Here is a 20483-nt window from a genome sequence, read left to right as displayed (position 1 = left end):
CTTATTGGACTAATTCATGCAGTGTTACCTATAACCAGAAACAATGCCCTTAGCTTCGAGTCATTTGGTGAACTTACTTTTAAAGCATCTACCATTTACTGTTACTTCATTTCAGTTTGGATTATAGGAGTCTCAGCTCCCTTGATTTTAATTATTCGAGTCCAAACATCAACATATTTGTTGGTTTCAATTCCTATGATGGTGGGTACTTATTTGACAGATTTGTGCAAGGTTAGTTTCGTTTTCAAGTAAAAACCATGTGAAGGTAAATCCAAAATGGGTACCAAAAGCAAGATTTCCCCTTAAAAATTTCTTTTGTCAGGGATTTTATTTGTTAACAAGCGAAGCCTTAAAGGAAACATGTGGTCCTTGGGGTGAAAATCTTTCAGAATATAAAGTCTTGCAGAACTTTGCTTCCTCTGTAAGTGTAGTTGGTGGATACGCACCATTAGGTAGAGAGGGTTGGGGGAGGGAGGCAGCAGATAAGTTGTGATTGGGACTTGTTTGTTTTCTTCTTCTTTGAAGCCTAGATAAGTCCATAAGAGTAATGAACAACTCTAAAAACAACAATGTTCTCTGCTTGGTTAAATAAATGGGGAAATTTCTTAGATCCACGAGATTAAAAAAAAAAAATTACAATATAAGTATATTTAAAATTTGTTTTACATCCACAAATACAAATTTTGAAAAGATTTACCTAATCTCCAAATTAGTTAGTTTTCGTCTCGTCCAACAAGAAAATAGAATTAAATTTTCTAAAATACCCTTTAACATCACTTTTTTTCATAATTTAAGCCTAAAGATAAGCAGCAACAACAATTAATACTAGATACCTACAATAGATTTTTATTGAAATCACTCTAGAAAATCCCTTAAAATATAAACTCTAACATAAAGGTTGCAAGACACTCTGTTCATGCGTCACTTTCAAAGTTAGAAACAGTGTTGTTTGTCTATAAAATCATTAATCATAGAAGAAAATATTAATTTCCATATAATCTTCTCACATCTTAATTCAAGTTTTTTTGGTCATACATTTTTATTCAAGTTAAAACAATGATTATAGACAAGTTTTAATCCATTATGAATGATGATCGGGGCTGCTGTGGACTTTCTGTTTCAGGTTTCATTGATCTTAGAACAGCTACTTGTTGGGATCCCGACAAGGTGGGAAAGAAGAGGAGGGAACCCAATCCAACGAATAGGGAAAGAAGAAGGAACCAAGGGGGAATTGTGCAAGTGAGATACGTTTATCGATTAAGTTTTTTTTTTTGGTAAACGTTTATCGGTTAAGTTAATAATCCTTATCTTTAGGCTTAAATTATGGGAAAAAAATAATATCAAAGGGTATTTTAGGAAGTTTGATTCTATGTTCTTGTTGGGCGGGATGAAAACTAACTAATTTGGGGATAAGATAAATCTTTTCATTCCACCAAAAAAAAAGATAAATCTTTTCAAAATTTATATTTGGGGATGTAAAACAAATTTTAAATATACTTATCTTTTAATTATTATTTTTATCTCATAGATCTAAGAAATTTCCCCTAAATAAATCTGATCATGCATGATCATGTCATCAAATCAACTCTACGCCCACCAATTCTTGGAATTTTTTTTCCCGGGGTAACAAGTCTTGGATAGTTTTGATATTATAAGAACTGACTAGCTAAAGTTAGCAAAGAGATAAATTAAGAAGAGGCAACAGCAACCAGATGCTGCAATCGAGGTTAAACATGGGCACGTTTAGGCATTCTAAGAAAAAAAAAAAGCTTCAGTACCTATGATTTTGAGGGCAACTACTATTGCAGTATACATAGTTTCAATTTCTTCTGTAATTAAGCCATGTATCAGCATTGTTGTTCTATCCCTTCTGGAAAGAAATGGGTTGGCATCACTGGACCAGAAACTGGCCATGGCAAACCGAGTCAATCCTAGGGACCAAGTTCTTATGAGTTTAATGTGTGAGAACAAAGAGTTGAGTGTTTATAAATCTTCTTTCTTTTCTTGTATTCCAATCTTTTATTTTCTTAGCTTCCTTTAAAGATGTCTTACACCACAACCTTGAAATCAAACATAGGAGTTGTTCAAAGTTGTTTCAAAGTCACATTTCTATCTCATTTACCTACTATGTGTCTCTCATTCCAATCTTCAGAACACTATGTTGGTTCCAACCAAGTGGATATGATCAGTTATGGTCTTACTTTGTTTTTCTTTACTTTAACAAACCAGAACACCGTCATGATTGTGTCAGGTGGTTCTAAATTTTGGGACTCTTTAACTCCTCTTAACTTCTAACTAGTCTCACTTTATTTAGGAGTTATAGAGTCCCAAAATTCAGAACCACCTGACACAATCATGACGGTGTTCTAGTTTGTTAATGAAAAGAGAAGCAAAGTGAGACCAGAACTCATATCCACATGGTTGGAACCAACATGGTGTTCTGGAGAATGTAATGACAGAGACATAATAAGTGAATGAGATAGAAATGCGATTTTGAATTATCTTGAAGGGTTTGAAACAACTTTGAACAACTCCTTTGTTTGATTACATGTTTGTGGTTTTAAGACATCATTGAAGAAAGTTTAAGATACAAGATGCAATAGTAAGACAAGAAAGATTTGTACACACACAACTCTTTGTTCTCACACTTGTGATCTCTCGGACTGCTCTCAAGAACTTGCCACTTGAATTTTCATGAATATGACTTTGGTATGATGACTTTGTCAAATGGAGATCCAAGACATTGATGATTCATGGCCTAACATCCTTTGGTTACTTTTTGATGATTATTCTAGTGGAGCAGGGTTAGACTGCTTGGACTCGGCTTATCCAAGACATTGGATCATGGTTCGTAATCTTGGTATCGGTTGGGTTGGATCAGATCGGATCGAGATCGTCCAAACTTGGACAAATATGACACTTTTACCCTTGTTTTCTTTTTTGATAATAAAAAACTGATTTTTTAACCTTTTTACCCTTGTCCATACAGGTGGATCGGATCAATATTTGGATCGGTCTCAGCCGATACTGATCTGATCAGACCAAAATCTGCCGATCCAATCCGAGATTACGAACTATGCATTGGATTCTTTGTCCTTTCTTGACTTGACATAACTTATTCTGCATGTTTTTCCTGCAAATATTCTCAAGTAAGAAAGTTAGGACAGATATTATTTTCACCTTTGATATATAAATATATATATGGGAAAAAGATCTCTGTCTGGGAGTGTGGCCTACACCAGCACTCCCATGAGTCTATCTCTCTCCTCCCCCATATGAAAAGACACCTCTGCCCCCATGTTTTAAGGAGGAGAGAGATAGACACATGGGAGTGCTGGCGTAGGCCACACTCCCGTACAGAAAACTGCTTCCCTCTCTCTCTCTCTCTCTCTCTAGTATTTGTTTAATAGCTATATATTTTACATCCTTTTATAAGACAGATTTTTTGGCTTTGCAATCTATTCTGAGTAAAAACATTTGGTTTAGAAGATCTTGAAATTTTGAAATACATAAGACAATTGATACAACAACAACGACTCAATGTTATCCTAATTAAATGGGGTCGGTTACATGGATCTTTGCTCTCCAATCAGCTCTATTTGAGGTCATACTTGATACAAGGCCTAAGCTATGTATGTCTTTCATCGCCACTTCTCCTAGGGTCATTTTAGGCCTGCCCCTGACACTTTTAGTTTCTTCAATCTGAATAAATCACTACTCCATATTGGAGCATCCAAAGGCCTCCGTTAAACATGGTCATGTCACCTCAAGCGACTTTCTCGTAGCTTATCATGTATTGAAGGTACTCCCAAATTAACTCTAATATATGATTATTCTTTACTTTATCCTTCTTAGTTTTGCCACACATCCATCGCAACATCCTCATCTCCGCTATACTGAATTTATGTTTATGATACTTCTTAACTGCTCAACATTCCATCATACATCATAATCGGTCGTATGAATGTCCTATACAATTTTTTTTTAAGTTATAAAGGAATACGTCAATCACACAACACTTCAGTCGCACTTCTCTATTTCATTCATCCTATTTTAATTCTTTGTGAAACATTGTCATTTATATCACATTCTTTATTTATGATTGAGCCTACATATCTAAAATAATCACTTTGCGGAATCTCCGTCTCATCAGTTTTCACCACCTCATCATCCATCCTGGTGTAACTAAAGTTATAGACCATATACATCATCTTTGTTCTACTTATCTTAAAACTTTTTTATTCCAAAGTTGATCTCCATAATTCCAACTAGACATTAATCCCTACTTTTGCCTCATCCACTAAAAAAACTTAATGAACAAAAAATATACACCAAAGAACCTCATCTTGAATGTCTCTGGTTAAATCATCCATGATAACCGTAAACAAATAATGACTTAAAGCTGATCCATTATGTAACCAAATTGTAATTAAGAATTTACTACCTTGACCCCCCACAATTCTTACACTAATCACAACACCATCATAAATATATTTAATTATATCCACATATTTACTTGAAACACTCCGACCATATAAAGATCCTTCTTGCAATCTCTAATCTTTCTATAAGTCTCCAAGTAAATAAATAGCTTATGTTAAACCAATTGATTCTCTATAATATTAGTTTCATGTCTCAGGTGGGTTTCAATAATCCTCTTCCATATTTTTATGGCATGACTCATTAGTTTTATGCCTTTATAGTTATTGTGGTTCTAAATATCATATTTATTTTATAAATTGAAATTATAAAACTTCTCTTCCATTCATCTGATATTTTCCTTGTGCTCATACTATTATTAAACAACTTGGTTAGCCAAAATAAACCATAGATTTTTAAGCTCTTCCACATTTCTATTGGCCTCATTTGGGCCTAGTGCCTTGCCTACTTTCACTATCCTTGAAGTTTTTTTTACTTCAAACACCCTAATCTTTTTTATATGTCTACCACATGTGGTGTCTCGATGGGTAATGCAATCTTATCCCATGACACTATTACTTGAATTGTCTTCATTTAGTAGGCTGTAGAAATAATCGTTTGATTTCTCTTTAATATACGTCTTTGTCCCTTAATACTATTTTACCATTTTTATTTTGATACATCTAACATGATTAAGGTCTATAGTCTTCATTTCCCTCATTTTAGCCATCTTATAAATAGCTTTTCCCCTTTCTTTGTGCTCAGATTGTTATAAAGATTTTTATATTTCTTCGCCCTTGATTTTTCCACAATATTTTTATTTTTATTTCTAACAAATTTATACAATTTTAGATTATCTATATTCGTAGTCTTTTGCTATGTCTCAATACTAGTTTTCTTAGTCTTAATAGATGCTTGAACCTCACAATCCCACCACGAAGTCTCCCTAGAGGAATAATGTTTTCCTTTTGATTCGCCTCGGACATTTTTAGCAACCTACTTAATACAAGTAGTCATCTCATTCCACATTATATTAGTGTCTCCCTCAAAGTCCCACTTTCCTTGTTTGACCATTCTATCAGTAAATGATTTCAAGGTATCTTCTTTTAAGCTTTACAACCTTATCCTAAGACAAATAAGTTCACTTTTCTTATGATTCCATGTGATCAGACACGTGAAAAACTTCTTTTTTGATGGTACAATAATTTGTTTGGGCTTGGTTCCACATGCTATAAGTAAACAGGACAATCTGTTTCCATAATTTTGAATGCTTAAGGATTACTAATACCTAAGTATGGTTTGGATTTCACGTGGGATGTCTCTATTCAACAACTTGTGTTACAAATACGTGCATCAGGTAATTTGTAATTATTTATTAATCTTGATCCATTTGCTAATTTGATACTTTTAGCTATTTTTTCAAATATTTGGTTGGAATGATCCCTTCTACCATGCTGTTTAGATTTGCTCCAGAGTTAACAAGGGCTTCTAATTATTTTGAGTAGGTTTTAATGATATAGTGACTTTTGTATACAATTTGTGAAAGTGATTTTGTTAATTGTGTTGAGGATAGGATCTTGATGACAATTTTCAGTTTGTTGATGAATTTGTGTTTTAACTTGAATAGGTTTATGTCCATGATGATTATCCTTTTGTTTTAATTCATTGATTTTTCTTTTTAAAACATTGATTTCTCTTTGTAAATCATGTGTTGTGATAGTTTGTTTAGCATATTTTTCGGAGGATTTGAAAAATCTTGTAAAATTTAAAATTTTGGATTGCTAACTTGTTCTACTATAAGACTAAGAAATCTCTCAATTTACTTAGAATGGTTAGAGCTTTGCACTAGTATGAAACTCTTCTGGAATATAATTTGACTTGTTCATCTTCAGAATTATTTTGTAAGAAAGAGATGAAGAGGGAATTTCATCATCACTTATTTATAAAATTATTTGTTGAAAACCTAACTGTTTGAGTCAGATTTCGAGAGGAAAATTTTATGTAATTGATTCTTCAGCTTTTTAGAGTATCTATGTCACGCCCCTATCCCAATGTAAGATATTTTGCCACATAGGGGTATGATTGGGACAATCACACATCATCCCAACACCTACCAGGATCACAGACGCAGTGTCCCGAGCCACAGTCCACCCTGTCATGACATTATAATGACAAAAAGGAACGCACAAAAAGAATAAACCGTTCCAATCTCAGAGTTAGCGGAAGCGAAATTAAGTTCAATTATGTGAAATTATAGAGCATCGGTTCTCTAATGATAACATATATAGCAATTTTAACATAAGTAACCATTCATTACTCTCCTTATAAATAGACATACAGTTTATACATGATTGTGGAATGAATACAGAAAATTAAATAATAATAAACCATTGCCCCAAGGGCACAAACGCTTGGGTGTACATCTACATCCAAGTGACAGTCACCAACTCCACTTGGTCCGCATCCAACGGTGCTTGTCAAGAGGCTATCTGCATATAAATTAAAAAGTTGTTGTACAACGGAGTTAGCTACACTAGCTAGTGAGGGAGTAAAGGGGAATGCGCACACATCACATAATTAATATCAAACAGAATGATGCATGCTAATGTTAGATTCATTTTTCACCTAGCACACAATTCTATCGGTCAAGTATATGCTACTGTGATAACTCGGGAAATACTGAGGGTCACTTATCCTATCGCCCCAGTGAGACCTCAATTATCACGAAGGGACCTGCGCCGGTAGAAGCCATCATGATCACCCAGTGACAAACCTCGATAGCCATCACTGCCCCTGCCTTGGCCTCTCCCACCTCCACAGACCGCAGGTGCTTAGACTATCCAACACATAAACCCCTGTTGGCAAGGGTCGTAGCATAAGGGAACAAGCAATCCTAGCCATAGATATACTATATGCAGGGCCTATCGTCCCGAGAGGTATTCTGGGTGCATCAACGTCCCATTCCATCTAGTATCCGGATACCAGCACGGCACGACACATACAGATCAGGATGACATATAACAGTTTTCATAATTAAATAAATTGGGGTTCCGGTACCGGCACACCAGGCATCGTAGCCCAATACATTGGTGAGCATACTATCATATTCACACAGTTCTCAATGGAATAAAATGCAACGCGCACCATGCTTATAAATATATTATAGCATGCTTAATATTAACCATTAAATAATATTCAAACCCAACAAAGTCACCCAGAACCCACTCACCAGGCATAGGTGTCACCGGGCGTGATTGGCATGAATCTCCCGGGGAATCGGGTGTCATCCGGCATGGTTCACATGAATCTCACTAGTACACCAACCTAACATACAAAAGAAAGCATTAAAATAAGTATAGAAGGGTCCCATGCTAGGCCCCCAAGGTTAAAATCAAGTTTCAACCAAGACAGCACGAGCGGACTCACGGGCGGTTTCAGGCAGAGGTGAATCCGCCCCTGACTTCGTTCAGGCCAAAGGGTAAAATCAGAGCGAGTGGACCCACGAGCTGATCTTCTTAGTTGAATTCGATCGTTGATCCGTTCGACACCTGGGACAACTATAAAAGGGAGCGGATCCACTGGCGGATGTGCTTCTTGGGTCCTCCCTTACATCCGTTCGATTTCCTGAGACAGACCCGAGAGCAACAGGCTTCAGCCGGAGGCAAACAGAGTGAATCCGTGCCTTCGTCCGCTCAGACCAACACACAGGGTTTATACTGGGCGGACTGACGGGCGGTACCACGATAGATGGATCCGGTCGTTTGTTCGCCGGCAGTCTCTTCCGAGATTTCAAGGAGTTTTAGCTCTAGCTTGAAGCTTGGAGCTCCTTAGCATCTCAGGAATATGGGAGGGGTGTCTAGGCATTCCTAAAGTCACTAGATCCTTGGCTCACCTCTTGGATCCAAGATCCTACAAGGTTGGGTCTCAATTTGGTCCAAAGAGATGGGTTTTAAGGTTTAAAACCCAAGTTCTCCAACAATGGCTGCAATTGCAGCACCAAGGGGGTTAAACCAGACCTAGGTCAGCTCTATTAGAGCTCCAACTAGGGACCGAGCTCTACTTTGAGTCCTAATGGAACTTTAGGTCAGTCCAAGCTCAAGGAATCTACCAAAATCAAAGGGAAAAAGGGGGAGAACCAGGTTTGAGGAGCTTACCTTGGTGAGATCCTCCCATGGAGGGGTGGAGTCCAAGGCTAGGTGAGCCTTCATGCTCTCCTCCCTTCCTTTACATCTCTTCTCCTTCACCTTCTTCTTCCTTCTTGGTCCGGTCAGCAAGAGGAGGAGATGTGGAGCAGCCAGCCATTTTGGCATAGCTCCCATCTTCTTCCCTTCCCCTCTCATTCCTCTTCCACTCCTACTTCTTCCCTCTTTCTTCCTCCTTCCTCTCCTTCTCTTGTCTCTTCTCCTCCACGGTTTTGGGGAGGGGGAGAGATGAGAGAATAAAAGAGGTTCTTTTAGTTTTAAGGGGGTAGAAGGGACTTTAGGGTGTGTTTGGTTAGGGGTCTTTAGGATGTGGTTTAGGTCCTTAGGTTTTAAAATGGGTTTTGGGCTAGGTTTTAGGCCATGTTTGGCTCAAGCCATAGGCCATTAGGTCCATTTAGGTAGTTAGGGTCTGTTTGGGTTGGGTCCAAGCGTCATTGGACTTACTAGCCCTTAGGTCTTATTTGGTTTAGGCTAGTTTAAACCCATTAATTACCTAAGTTAGGCTTTGTGGGTCCCACCTGACCAATAAATGATAGGGGTAGGGGTCCACAGGGTCCAAAGGTTCAATTAGGGTGTCTGAAACACGGGGGTGTGGGTCCCACAGGAAAATAACCCAAAAATGTTGATGACAGCACGGGCGGATCCTCGAGCGGATTCAACAAGAGTGAGTCCGTTCGTGACTCTGGTGCTGCTGTCATGGCCCAAACTTCAAAGAAATTGACGGGACTTTGGCCCACACTTCCAAAACTTCGAGGGGCATCTTTCTATGGTATTTCCAGTTCAAGGTCATCAGGGTTGACTATGGTCATAAGGCATTACTCATTGGGTAAAGTCTAAACAGCCCTGGGTATAAGGGAACATCTGGGGTACGGGTGTAACAATCTAAGTTATTGATCTTTTGTTTACCAAAACAAAAAAAAGGTTACTGATCTTTTGTTTCATATAACATTGATTTTTGAAATGACCCATTCCTCTACATTTGTAACAGACATGTGGCTTTGTATAGTATTTCTTGTAAGGCTTTTTGTCGTTTCCTTTGTCAAGCTCTTTGACTCGTGATTTGTTTTTATATTTGCTTGGATAATACCTTTTATATGGTCTAAAATATTGTTTAGATTTTTTATACATTTTTTAAGGAGAAATTATAGGAGGTAGGCCAAATTGTTCATAAAATCCTTTTAATTCTTTGTGATTGATTTTTTGTTCATTTTTAAGTTGATTTTTTTAGCCTAAGATCATTATATACTCATAAGGCTTCCATATAGATGAAATCAATTAAACTTTCGTAAGTTAATTCATAACTTTTTGAGAAGTATTGCCGTAAAATGATTTGTATTTTTTTTTTTCTTTCAAAAAATAGATTACAGAGGCCATTGACAAAAAAAATTTCTTCCAAAATGATTGTTGACTATCAGACCTAAGCATAAGTTTGAATAAGAATACATCTTTGTACAGCCTAAAATCTTATAATTTTGGTACTTCAAATTAGTTAACAATTTTGATGATCCATCTTTGAAGTGAGACGATTCGCCTACAAAAGGTTGTTAATTATATAGTATAGACTTAGGTGTTGACGGCATCAAGGATATCTTCACCTATTTCAGTATTGATTGGATTATTGTTTAAGTTTCTTTTGACTATATGTAAACTTTTTATTTATTAGTGGAGAAATAATTGTCCCACCATCCTTTGAGTTGTTGGTGAAACCAAGAACAAGGATATTGGCAATGTTAAAGTTTGATTGATTTCTGATTTTGTAAGCTGTTGAAGCTATAATCATTTCATTGAGAAAATTAAGGATTTGATATCAAACATACTATCTATATTCGATTCATAATAAATAGTGTCTGGGTCCTAACTGGCTTGTGTATATTGGTATATTTCTTCAATTTATAAATCTGAAGGAGTTGGTTAAGGATAAAAGCTTTTTAATCTTGGAACAGATTTGTGTTTGGAGTAATTTAGTTTGTTTATTTCTAATTCCTTAAAATTTTGTTCAATTTTCTCTATTTCTTATTCTTCTTCAATTTCTTGCTTTGATAATGTTTGGACAACTCTTGGTGTATTTATATCATATGTGTTTATTTTCTGAATATCTAAGACTTTAAATTGTTTGGTGATTTCTTTACTTATATATTCCTTTTGAGTTTTCAAATGAAGAATCACTATTAGGGTTTGCGTTTTGTTCTATTATGTTCCCAATTTCTTTATCATTTTTTCTAAGCAACTAAAACTTCTGGTTTTTTATTATGTAATTTATTAAATGGATGATTTGCTTCTACAATTTTGTTTTGGGTAGTTAAAATATTTAAGTCTACTACACTGATATTTCTTTTTTATATTTGGCAAAAAGATTTGTCTTTTAATTTTATTTCTTTGGAGTAGAAATCTTGTTCAAGGAACTTATTATCCATTTGAAAATCTATTGTAAGAATTCCTAGTTGTGGATTGGGGATTTGTTCAATTGTGTCCTACTTGATTGAGATATTTAAAATACTCCAAATGTGTGCATGTTTTGCTCTATGTTTACTATATTAATTTCTTCACTATTAACAATCATTCCTTCTTGGGGTCTTAGGGACCTTGACCTGAAAAAACTTGTCATTTCAATTTACAACCTTTAGTTTTTGATATTCTTTCTAATCTATTAGCTATTAGTTGTCACAAGACCTATTAGCTACCATGAGACTACCACTGAGACCACCCATTTCTTTCTTTTGAGTTGACCATCGGATTTTCCTTAGGTGACCAACATGGTTATTGGACCTAACACGCTTTGTGGTTATCAGGCCTAATATGCTAATAAGTTTTAGATTAGGGCTAATCACTTAAAGCTTTTGGATCTCTCATGGCTACAATTCCCCCAGTTCCCCACACCATGTAGGTCCAAGAATCTTTTTCACAAATGTAAAACCATGTTTGCAGTTTACATCTCTCTCTCTACATCAAAATTTTCTTATTGAAAAGTTGCAAAATTTAAACCATCTAACGGTGACTCTTATAGTTTTAACCTCTTTCTTCTTAATCACGGTTAGGAGATGAGTCTCACATCGGCTATTAACGAGCCTACAACTCCCTCCTCCCTCCTCCCTCTTATACACCTGAGTGTCCTCCACCTAGCAGTTTGAACTTTTGTGAAAGAAATTTTACAATCACTAGTTCTCTGTAACTTGATTTTCTTCCTACTAGAAATAAAAATGAAAATGCAGATTGCAAGCGTGAGAATGCTTGTTGTAATATTATATTTAAAAGTACTATTTTTAGAGTCAAAGTTCCAAAAAGTGATCTTAAATTTTCTCTCCAAAATTTGATTTGAATTTTTTATTTGTACTTTTGTGTGCAAAAGGTAACTTGAAACTCAAGAATAGTCTCACATTGGTTTTGGGAGAATAACTTGAGTGGCATATATATAAAAATGAAAATGTAGTTTGCAAGCGTGAGGATGCTGCCACAGGCCAGAGCAAACCTAAATAATCATATAACAGCTATGCTCTTAATAATCTCTATATACAGGTTACCATCTTCATCGCAACCCACTAGCCTTTCTTTTTTATTTTCTTGTTCTTGGGCCATGATCTAGGACAGTATTAATACCAGTAATTAAAGCCGTCAATCATGAATGGACAATCCTTACTAAAATGCGTAATCAGTGCACAAGGCTCCAACCAGTGTGGGGTCTAATGAGGGTCATAATGTACGCAACCTTACAAAGAAAGTCGAACCCAGAGCAACAACCTTTAGTATGCGCTTGCTATATTCCCAAAATCCAAACCCACCCATGAAAAATGAACAAATGAATGAAAGAAATTCCCTAAATCAAGGGGATCAGCATCAGGTGGTAAGTTCTCTAGCCACACAGGTGAATTCGTTGACCTGGGATTTAGGGGTTCAAAATTATTTGTAAGGATCGATGAAAAAATTCATTTTGCTTCTCTTTCACGAAGACGATCAAGATTTTATTGCTGAAACTTCAAAACTAAACTATTATTGATCTTTAATTCTTTTCCGTATCGTCCCAAAATAGTAGGATCTTGTCTTATTTTAATTTTCAGCAACCGAATATGCCACTGTGATTGAAGCTCTCATTCATTCAATTCAAAAGTCATGTGTTCGATCTTGCGCCACTGAAAAAAATGGTGGATGGGTTTCCTCTTTTTTATATATATAAATACATTAATGGCCAGTAAGAAGTAAGAAGTAAGAACTAATCAAGTTGCAGACTCTGTCCTATGGTCTTCATATTTAGACAGTTCTTCATTCATCATTTTACATGACCTACATCGTTTAATTTCAATTCTTATTGGATAGATACATCTCATTCAAACAAAAATTAAGAATCTAAATTGTTGTAAACATAAGTATATATATATATATATATATATTCATTTTTGAGAATAATCTCACTTCGATTATATCTCGAATCTAGGATAACTTCATATACTAGTTGAACCTATCCACCAATAGCTTAAGCTTTTGGGTTAAATATTTCAATGTGGTATTAGAGCAAACATGCCACTATGCTAATGATATCCATTTATGATCCAAAAAATCGAGGGAGTAACATGTGAAGGAAACATTATTGAAAAATCAAGCCAGCCCGAATCGAGTAAACATTGAACAAGGAGAAGCCAATACATCTCGGTCAGGAGCATCTTTCTTGCGGATTCGGTTTCGAATCAGTCTTAGTCACATATTTGGAAGATCCACCGAAGGAAGATATTTACATTCTAGCGACAAACATGATAAGGAAGATGGAAAATAGTAAAAGCTTGTCAAAAGTCATGTAAACTCGTCCAATATAACAAAAAATGATCAGACTCGGCTTGAGTTTGTATGAGTCACACACGATTCGATCAGTTTTTACCGAATCAAATGAAACACAGCTGAGTTTGGTCAATTTTTACCCCTTTCTCTCTCTCTACCAAGTTTCATTGTGAGACCAATGAAATCTCTAATCTTAAATTCATTTTCACCTCTTTGGAGAAAGAGGGAATAGGAAGTCGCCATCTAGATTATGGTTTGAGGCCCACACAAAACAAATTTGATTCTATAACGGTTCCAATGGGGATTAATCAAACCAAGAATTAGGGTATGAGTCAAGTTGTCGTCTTAGGAAGGTGTTAAGCACCCCAGACCATCTGGTTAAACTGGTCTTCCTATTGCTTAGACAAAATAAAATAAACACAAAACAGGAAAATAACATAAAATAATAAATAAATAGAACATGAGGGGAAAAAAACGAGTTAAAAGCAAGACTAGGGTTACAATACATACCCAATTCGTTCAACTACAAGGCAATGATTAATATAGTAAAGGGAGAATGTTCTCTATGCCGGGGGCGCAGCAACACATGGGGGTGGGCGCAATGACCACCCTGCCCCCCTGAGTGGTAGGCCCATGTGTCTGGACGCTGCCTGCACTGCGGCATAGAGAACATGAGCCCTATAGTAAAATAAATAAAACATGGGAAAAACTTCTTTGAGCAAGCGTGGTAGGATAGAATCTCCCATGCTCTCCCACGCCCCATCTTATTGATCGTTGGATATCCCTCTCTACATCTCATCTCAACTGTTCAATGTATTCACTGCTACAACCCACTCTCTCCATCGCTGTTGTACTATCCTGAGTTTGGATCCTTTGCTGTATTGCAAGGTGTGTAGCGCATATCCTGCAGCACAAGCCGCACAACAAAAATGATGTGTGCCACATTGGACACTTCATCTCTGCCGTCCCGCAGGATGTCAATTTGGATCCTCTACTGCCGAGCTTACCAGCAGGACCGTGCTGCCGAGACATAGCAAGGCGGTGAATAACCACCTTACCCCTACTTGGGCAAGGCGCTCGGGCAGGGGTAAGGCGGTCATTCCCCACCTTGCTGTGTCTTGACAGTACCGTCCTATCGGACAGCTCGACAGTAGAGGATCTGGATCCGCAGGATGTGCACCGCACACCCTATAGTATGGCAGAGGATTTTTATACGTACTCCCTTTCTCTCCTATTCTCTTGCCCCACTCATTGCTGTAAATGACGTTTTTGCATATCCTCTGTCCCTCTCATATTCCCTCTCTGCATCTCCATCTTTTTGAATCTCTACTTCCCCTCCCCTTTTTAATAGGATTCAAGGTCTATTTTTCTTATAGATAATTGTTATGTGTGTCTCGAATTTGGTATCCATTTTGAAGGTTGCCCTGTTCCGACATTTTTGGTGGTAACCCGGAAGAGATTTTATTGAGGTCTTTGAAGGTAGCTATCAGCCCAAGCCTGGGGACAAAACTTGGCTGCTGCCCCAATCATAGGTGCAGATTTGGAATCCAGAAGGATATTTTGGTAATTATCAAAACCTAAAGGGATATTTATGAACCCAAAGGGAAAGGGAATTATTCCAAATTGATTCCTGCCTACTATTGGGGGCAGCAGGTGCAGCCAAATTTTTTCCCGAGCATGGAACCCATCATTGTGTCTATCTCTCTCTTCCCTCCTTTGAAATGACCCCGTTGCCCCTCCTATATGATACCCCATCCCGTGCGTCCATTGGTCCTTTGAAAAACCAGATAATACCTCTCAATTCTCAACACTCAAATCGTGTACACAGTAAACGTAAACTTCAATGTACCCATCTACTGATCTACCAATACCATCCACCCGAGAGTATAAATTTAGGAGGTGGAGCTTTCGTTTCTTCAGGCGAAAGGAAGGGGGAAGGGTTCCGTAATTACTTCACTTGGCTTATTATCTTTTTTCCTTTATTTCTTTTTAGGCAGTAATGCACACGCACTCAAAACCAGTCTTCCTTCCCATGTCTTCTTCTTCTTCGTCTTCCGCCATGACCAAGAACTTAGTTGCAGAAACAGAGAACAGTCCCAGAAAGCCCTTCAAACAACGAAATTCCTCTTCAATTTCTCTCTACTCACCTAAACTCTCTCTATTCATTCTTATCACCTGTGTAATTATCTTTATTTTCCTCCAAACCCATACTTTATTACAATCCATACACTCTTCCCCATCCTCCCCTGCATCATGGGCTTTCCTACCCAAATGGGAGAACTTCGTCAACACCACAATTAACTTCAACAACTGCTCGATCGAGATCAAAGCCATGGCCACCAAATTACGCGAATCAGTCACATTCCTCCCTCTAAAGGACTTAAGGTACACAAACACAGCCTTACAAGGCCACACATGGTTCATGAGTTCCATGTATGACACTCACGAGGAAGGTGAGGTACAATACCAGCAATTCCCTTCTGAGGCCTCAAAAGGTAGATTACTTTGCATATTGGGTCACGACACACACGATGGCTCATGGAATTCCTATGCCTTGGCATGGCCAGAAGCACTACCCCACAAGGCCACTCTCTTAAAGGGTCTCACCTTTGTCTCCTATAACCATTACAATTATGACAACATATGGCATGGCTTATCAGCAATGGTTCCGTTCGTGGCGTGGCACAGGACGATTGGTTCTTGTAGAGTCCCTAACCGTTGGATTCTGTACCATTGGGGTGAGCTCAGGACTAAGATGGGTTCTTGGTTGAGGTACCTCATGGAGGCCACCTATGGTGGTGCCCTTAATATGGAAGGGTTTGATGGGATTGAAGGGCCTGCTTGCTTTGAAGAGGCTGTTGTGATGAGGCACAATGAGGGTGGGATGTCAAGGGAGAGGAGGATGGAGGTTTATGATCTGTTGAGGTGTAAGGCACGGGTGTCTTGTAATGTGAGTCTTGAGGGTAGGATTGCGGAGGTTAACGAGAAGGGAGTGCCGGTTATTGGGCTGACACTGTTCATGAGGACCGGAGCGAGATCATTCAAGAATGACTCTGCTGTGATTGAGATCTTCCAGGGAGAATGTCTCAAGGTGGAAGGTTGCAGGGTCAGTGTTGCTTACTCTAATAATCTCAGCTTCTGTGATCAGGTTCGGATCTTCAATGTTTGTTGTTTATTTACCAACTGTTGAGTATTTTTTTTTTTGATGAAAGTGTAATCACACAAACCACACCAATACTGTTGAGTACTTGACCCATGAGTCAAAAGTTCCAGAGTAAATCAAGCTCTTTAACTTAACCCATACTAGGCTGGTCCCGAAAAAAATTGGTTGCAACCCATGTTCCTATTGAAGTCCAGCTCACGTTGACGCACGTGAGCGTACGAGAACGGCTTCCAACTATTCAGATGGAATCCACTTTGTGGGACCCACATGGATGGATTCCATCTGAACAGCTGAGGGCCGTTCTTGTACACTCACGTACGTGAACGTGAGCCCAACTCGTTCCTATCACCCCAATTCATAGGCGCAAACTTGGAATAATCCCTCTCCCCTTTGGATTCACAAATACCCTCTTATGTTTTGGTATTTTCCAAAATATCCTGTTGGATTCCAAATAGGAGCTACAATTGAGCCAGTAGGAATATAGCTGCAACCCAGGCAAGAATTGGGATCCTTTACTTCCACCTGCCCGGTACTGTCGTGTGCGCCCCAGACACAGCAGGGCGGTGAAAAGACCGCCTTACCCCTGCTCGAGTGCCTTGCCCGAGCGGAGGTAAGGCGGTCTTTACCGCCTTCTTGTGTGTAGGTCGCACGTCAGTACTGGGTAGGTGGGAGTAGAGGATCCAAACTCCCCAGGCAATAATAAATTTTTGTCCGGCCCGCCCAATTTAGCGTTCATACATTAGATCGAGTTTCATTAGACACATAATAGACCACCACACTTCTGCAACCATCGTCTTTGCTCTCACCCTAAGCAACACACGATTTTCACTCTGCTCTGACAGATACACTAGATCTAACCCCATTAGGGTCATAACACATACTATTTGATTTCATATTGTTTTCAGGTGAGATTGATGAGCTCTACGGACATATTGGTGTCTCCACATGGGGCCCAATTAACGAACATGTTCTTCATGGATAGGAACAGCAGTGTAATGGAGTTCTTCCCCAAAGGATGGCTGAAACTAGCTGGAGTGGGGCAGTTTGTGTACCATTGGATTGCGAGCTGGTCAGGGATGAGACATAGAGGTGCATGGAGGGACCCGAACGGGGACAAATGTCCTTACCCAGAAGACGATCGCCGATGCATGTCCATCTACAAGGGTGGCAAGATCGGCTATAATGCTACCTTCTTTGGAGAGTGGGTGAGGGAGGTTCTACAGGACGTGACGCAGAGCAAGATGGAAGAAGTTTCAAATTTACAGAGCAAACAGCGTTTGAGAACCACCGGCTGTGCCTGTGATTAATTAGTTAATTAATTAAATCAAAGCTGTTACCGCAGTAGGCATATTTCTTTCAAAAGTAATTCTAATATTCCTGATTGATTTGTGGACTTGAATGCTTCATTCTCTGTAGTTATTACTTGTAAACTGCAACATTAATTTCCTCGACCAAAGGTTGCCGGAATCTAACAACACCATCATATAATGGAATATATATCCATACAAAATAAATACCCAAAGATGCTATTGAAGTTCTATTGCAGCACCAAATGATGTAACAATGGCAATCAAGAGAGATGTATTTATCAACAAATGATGTAACAGTGGCAACCAAAAGAGATGTACTTATCTTTTAGAAGATCGGGAGAGAACTTCAAGTGTAGTAGGCTGAGGTGTATCAATGGGCTTTCTCCTTAAGAACTTAATCGCCCCTATAGGTTCAACCGGGTGTATGCATGTAGGCCTCCAAGATACAACAGCCTTGTTGGTTTCTGGCGATAACAGTGCACTCCGCTACTACAAACCCCTTTGAGAATTTTAGAGTAGTACTCAGGCCACACAAGTATGCAATGCAATCACGAAAACAATGTAGTGATTTTTAAGTAAATTGGCAGCATAACAAAAAGAGAGAGAGAGAGAGAGAGAGAGAGAGATTTTGTGCATTACCTTTTGAAGGCACCCACTTTCTTTATTTATAGAGGTGGATGCTTCTCGGCACCCCATGGAAGGGGTGTGTCCCTTGATTTGTACCGATTGAATTAAAAGATTCTAATGCAAGAGTTAGGAAATCAGTGTCCTTTGAAGGTACCCCATAGAATATGTGTGACTCTTGGTTCCTACAAATTGAATTAGAAGATTTCAATCCGAATGCTAGGAACATATCTATATGTATAGATATATGTCTATCTATACATATAGGTATGATGTATTTTATATTTCTTGCCTTATTGGTCCGAGTCCATTTAAATTTAAAAAATAATTAATGTGATCAAACCCAAAACTAGTCAAACAATGAACCAAAAAGATAATATGGGGTGGGCCACCACACCACGCCTCGTTTTGTCACGTCCCACACCAACCCGACTTGACTCGGAGCGCACTATCCACCTCATGCATACTCTTAACTATATACATGAATGCACGATTGCCATTTATACATACAGACTATATTGTACATATATCAAACTGTACATATCAGTGACACTGCCACTGCTATCAGTACACTCACCGACACTGCTTTCATATAACTGCTCACAAGCTGTCATTGGCTTCACCCATACCATGACCACTGCTATCACAGTTTTTGCAATATCATATTTGTACTACCATTGTAAACCTTATTGGTATAACTGTACTGACTCAACTAGCTGATACTGACCATACTATCAGTTTTTTCAGTTCTACTCACATCATTGTGTGAATGTGTTGCTCATCAAATGACAGCCACGGTCCAACATTTTCACCCTTTGCAATAGTCACCGCCACAAGGGGAAATCTTTATCTTTATAACCAGCTGTACATGTTACCAATGTCAAAACCCTCTACGATGATGAAAAAAATACTAAGATAGAAATACATTTTTTTTTTTTTTTACTGAGAATGAAAACATTGTTTGGATATATGTTTGACAAAATAGCATTCTTGGTTTTAGAAGTCTCATGTTTTTCTTCAAACAAGTGAGCAACATCTCTTGCATAAATACATAACACCGATAAAGCAGGAGGAGTAGAGGAGATGCGGGAGTAGCCGGGTGTTGGAAGGCTCACGGTAGGGGCAGCGAGAGCTTCTTTGTCTCCGTCAACTCTGAAGCCCTGTACCCATCCAATCTTGATGCGGAATGCATTGAGTTCAGAAATAGAAACAGCGACAACCCAAAATCAGAGATGTAAGCCACACCACTCATTTAATTTTTAAAATTAAAATTCTTATATGCAATGTTCCGTCTGTCTCCTAGTCATATGGACCAGTTCAATCTCCATTTCCATCGTGACAAGCAAGGATACTATAACCATGCGATGGCATAAACAAAGCATCGGGGTCGTCCTGTGATGATGGAGATCCAACCTATCGTTGATGTTGATTGTTGATACACCCACTAAAGCACCAAACCGATATTACATACGGATCTCTCACTCTCCCTTTTAACCTCTAAACAACATTTGAAAGCCCACATTTATTTTTCAGTTCTGCCACTCATCCTCCCCTTCCTTTTACTCTTTTGATTTCTAATTTCCAAGAGAGGAACAAAACAAAAGATACTCTCTGCTGATGTTGTTGTTCACGTGAAGCAGGCAAAGTAGAGGCTTGAGATTGAAGGGCACAGCCCTTTCTTCTCTTTCCAGAGGTTTCCTCTCTATCTCCTCTTCCCCGTCTGTTACCCCCCTTCTCCCCCGCTCGGGTCTCTGCTTCTTTTGCTCTCTCTGCCTCTCTCCCCGGTGATCTGTCTCTGTTCCTCTCTCTCTCTCTCTCTCTCTCTCTCATGAACCCTCGATCCAGTGATCACTGATCCTTCAATCCCAGTGACCGGATAATCCCAGTGATTCCCATCCATTTTTTTCAGGAAAAAGAAAAGGATGCTTGATGTCAAGGCTCGGGAGGGGTAACTCAAGACTCGAGCTGGAGAATGAAAACACAGAATGGGAAAAAGTTGCA

General features: G+C 38.5%; 1 protein-coding gene across 1 annotated transcript; it reads left to right on the top strand.

The window, feature by feature from the left end:
• Window positions 1-15483: 15483 nt before the first annotated feature.
• On the top strand, window positions 15484-17940 carry LOC122659996. The gene is made up of 3 exons (XM_043855170.1): window positions 15484-15656; window positions 15687-16533; window positions 17454-17940. The coding sequence occupies exons 2-3, from the start codon at window positions 15718-15720 to the stop codon at window positions 17853-17855; spliced, it is 1218 nt and encodes a 405-aa protein (XP_043711105.1). The 5' UTR covers window positions 15484-15656; window positions 15687-15717; the 3' UTR covers window positions 17856-17940.
• Window positions 17941-20483: the final 2543 nt, after the last annotated feature.

The sequence above is a fragment of the Telopea speciosissima genome, chromosome 4, assembly GCF_018873765.1.
Source record: "Telopea speciosissima isolate NSW1024214 ecotype Mountain lineage chromosome 4, Tspe_v1, whole genome shotgun sequence".
NCBI classification, from domain to species: Eukaryota; Viridiplantae; Streptophyta; class Magnoliopsida; order Proteales; family Proteaceae; genus Telopea; species Telopea speciosissima.
Note: the sequence above shows the minus strand (reverse complement) of the source record. Positions and strands in the feature narration are given on the sequence as shown.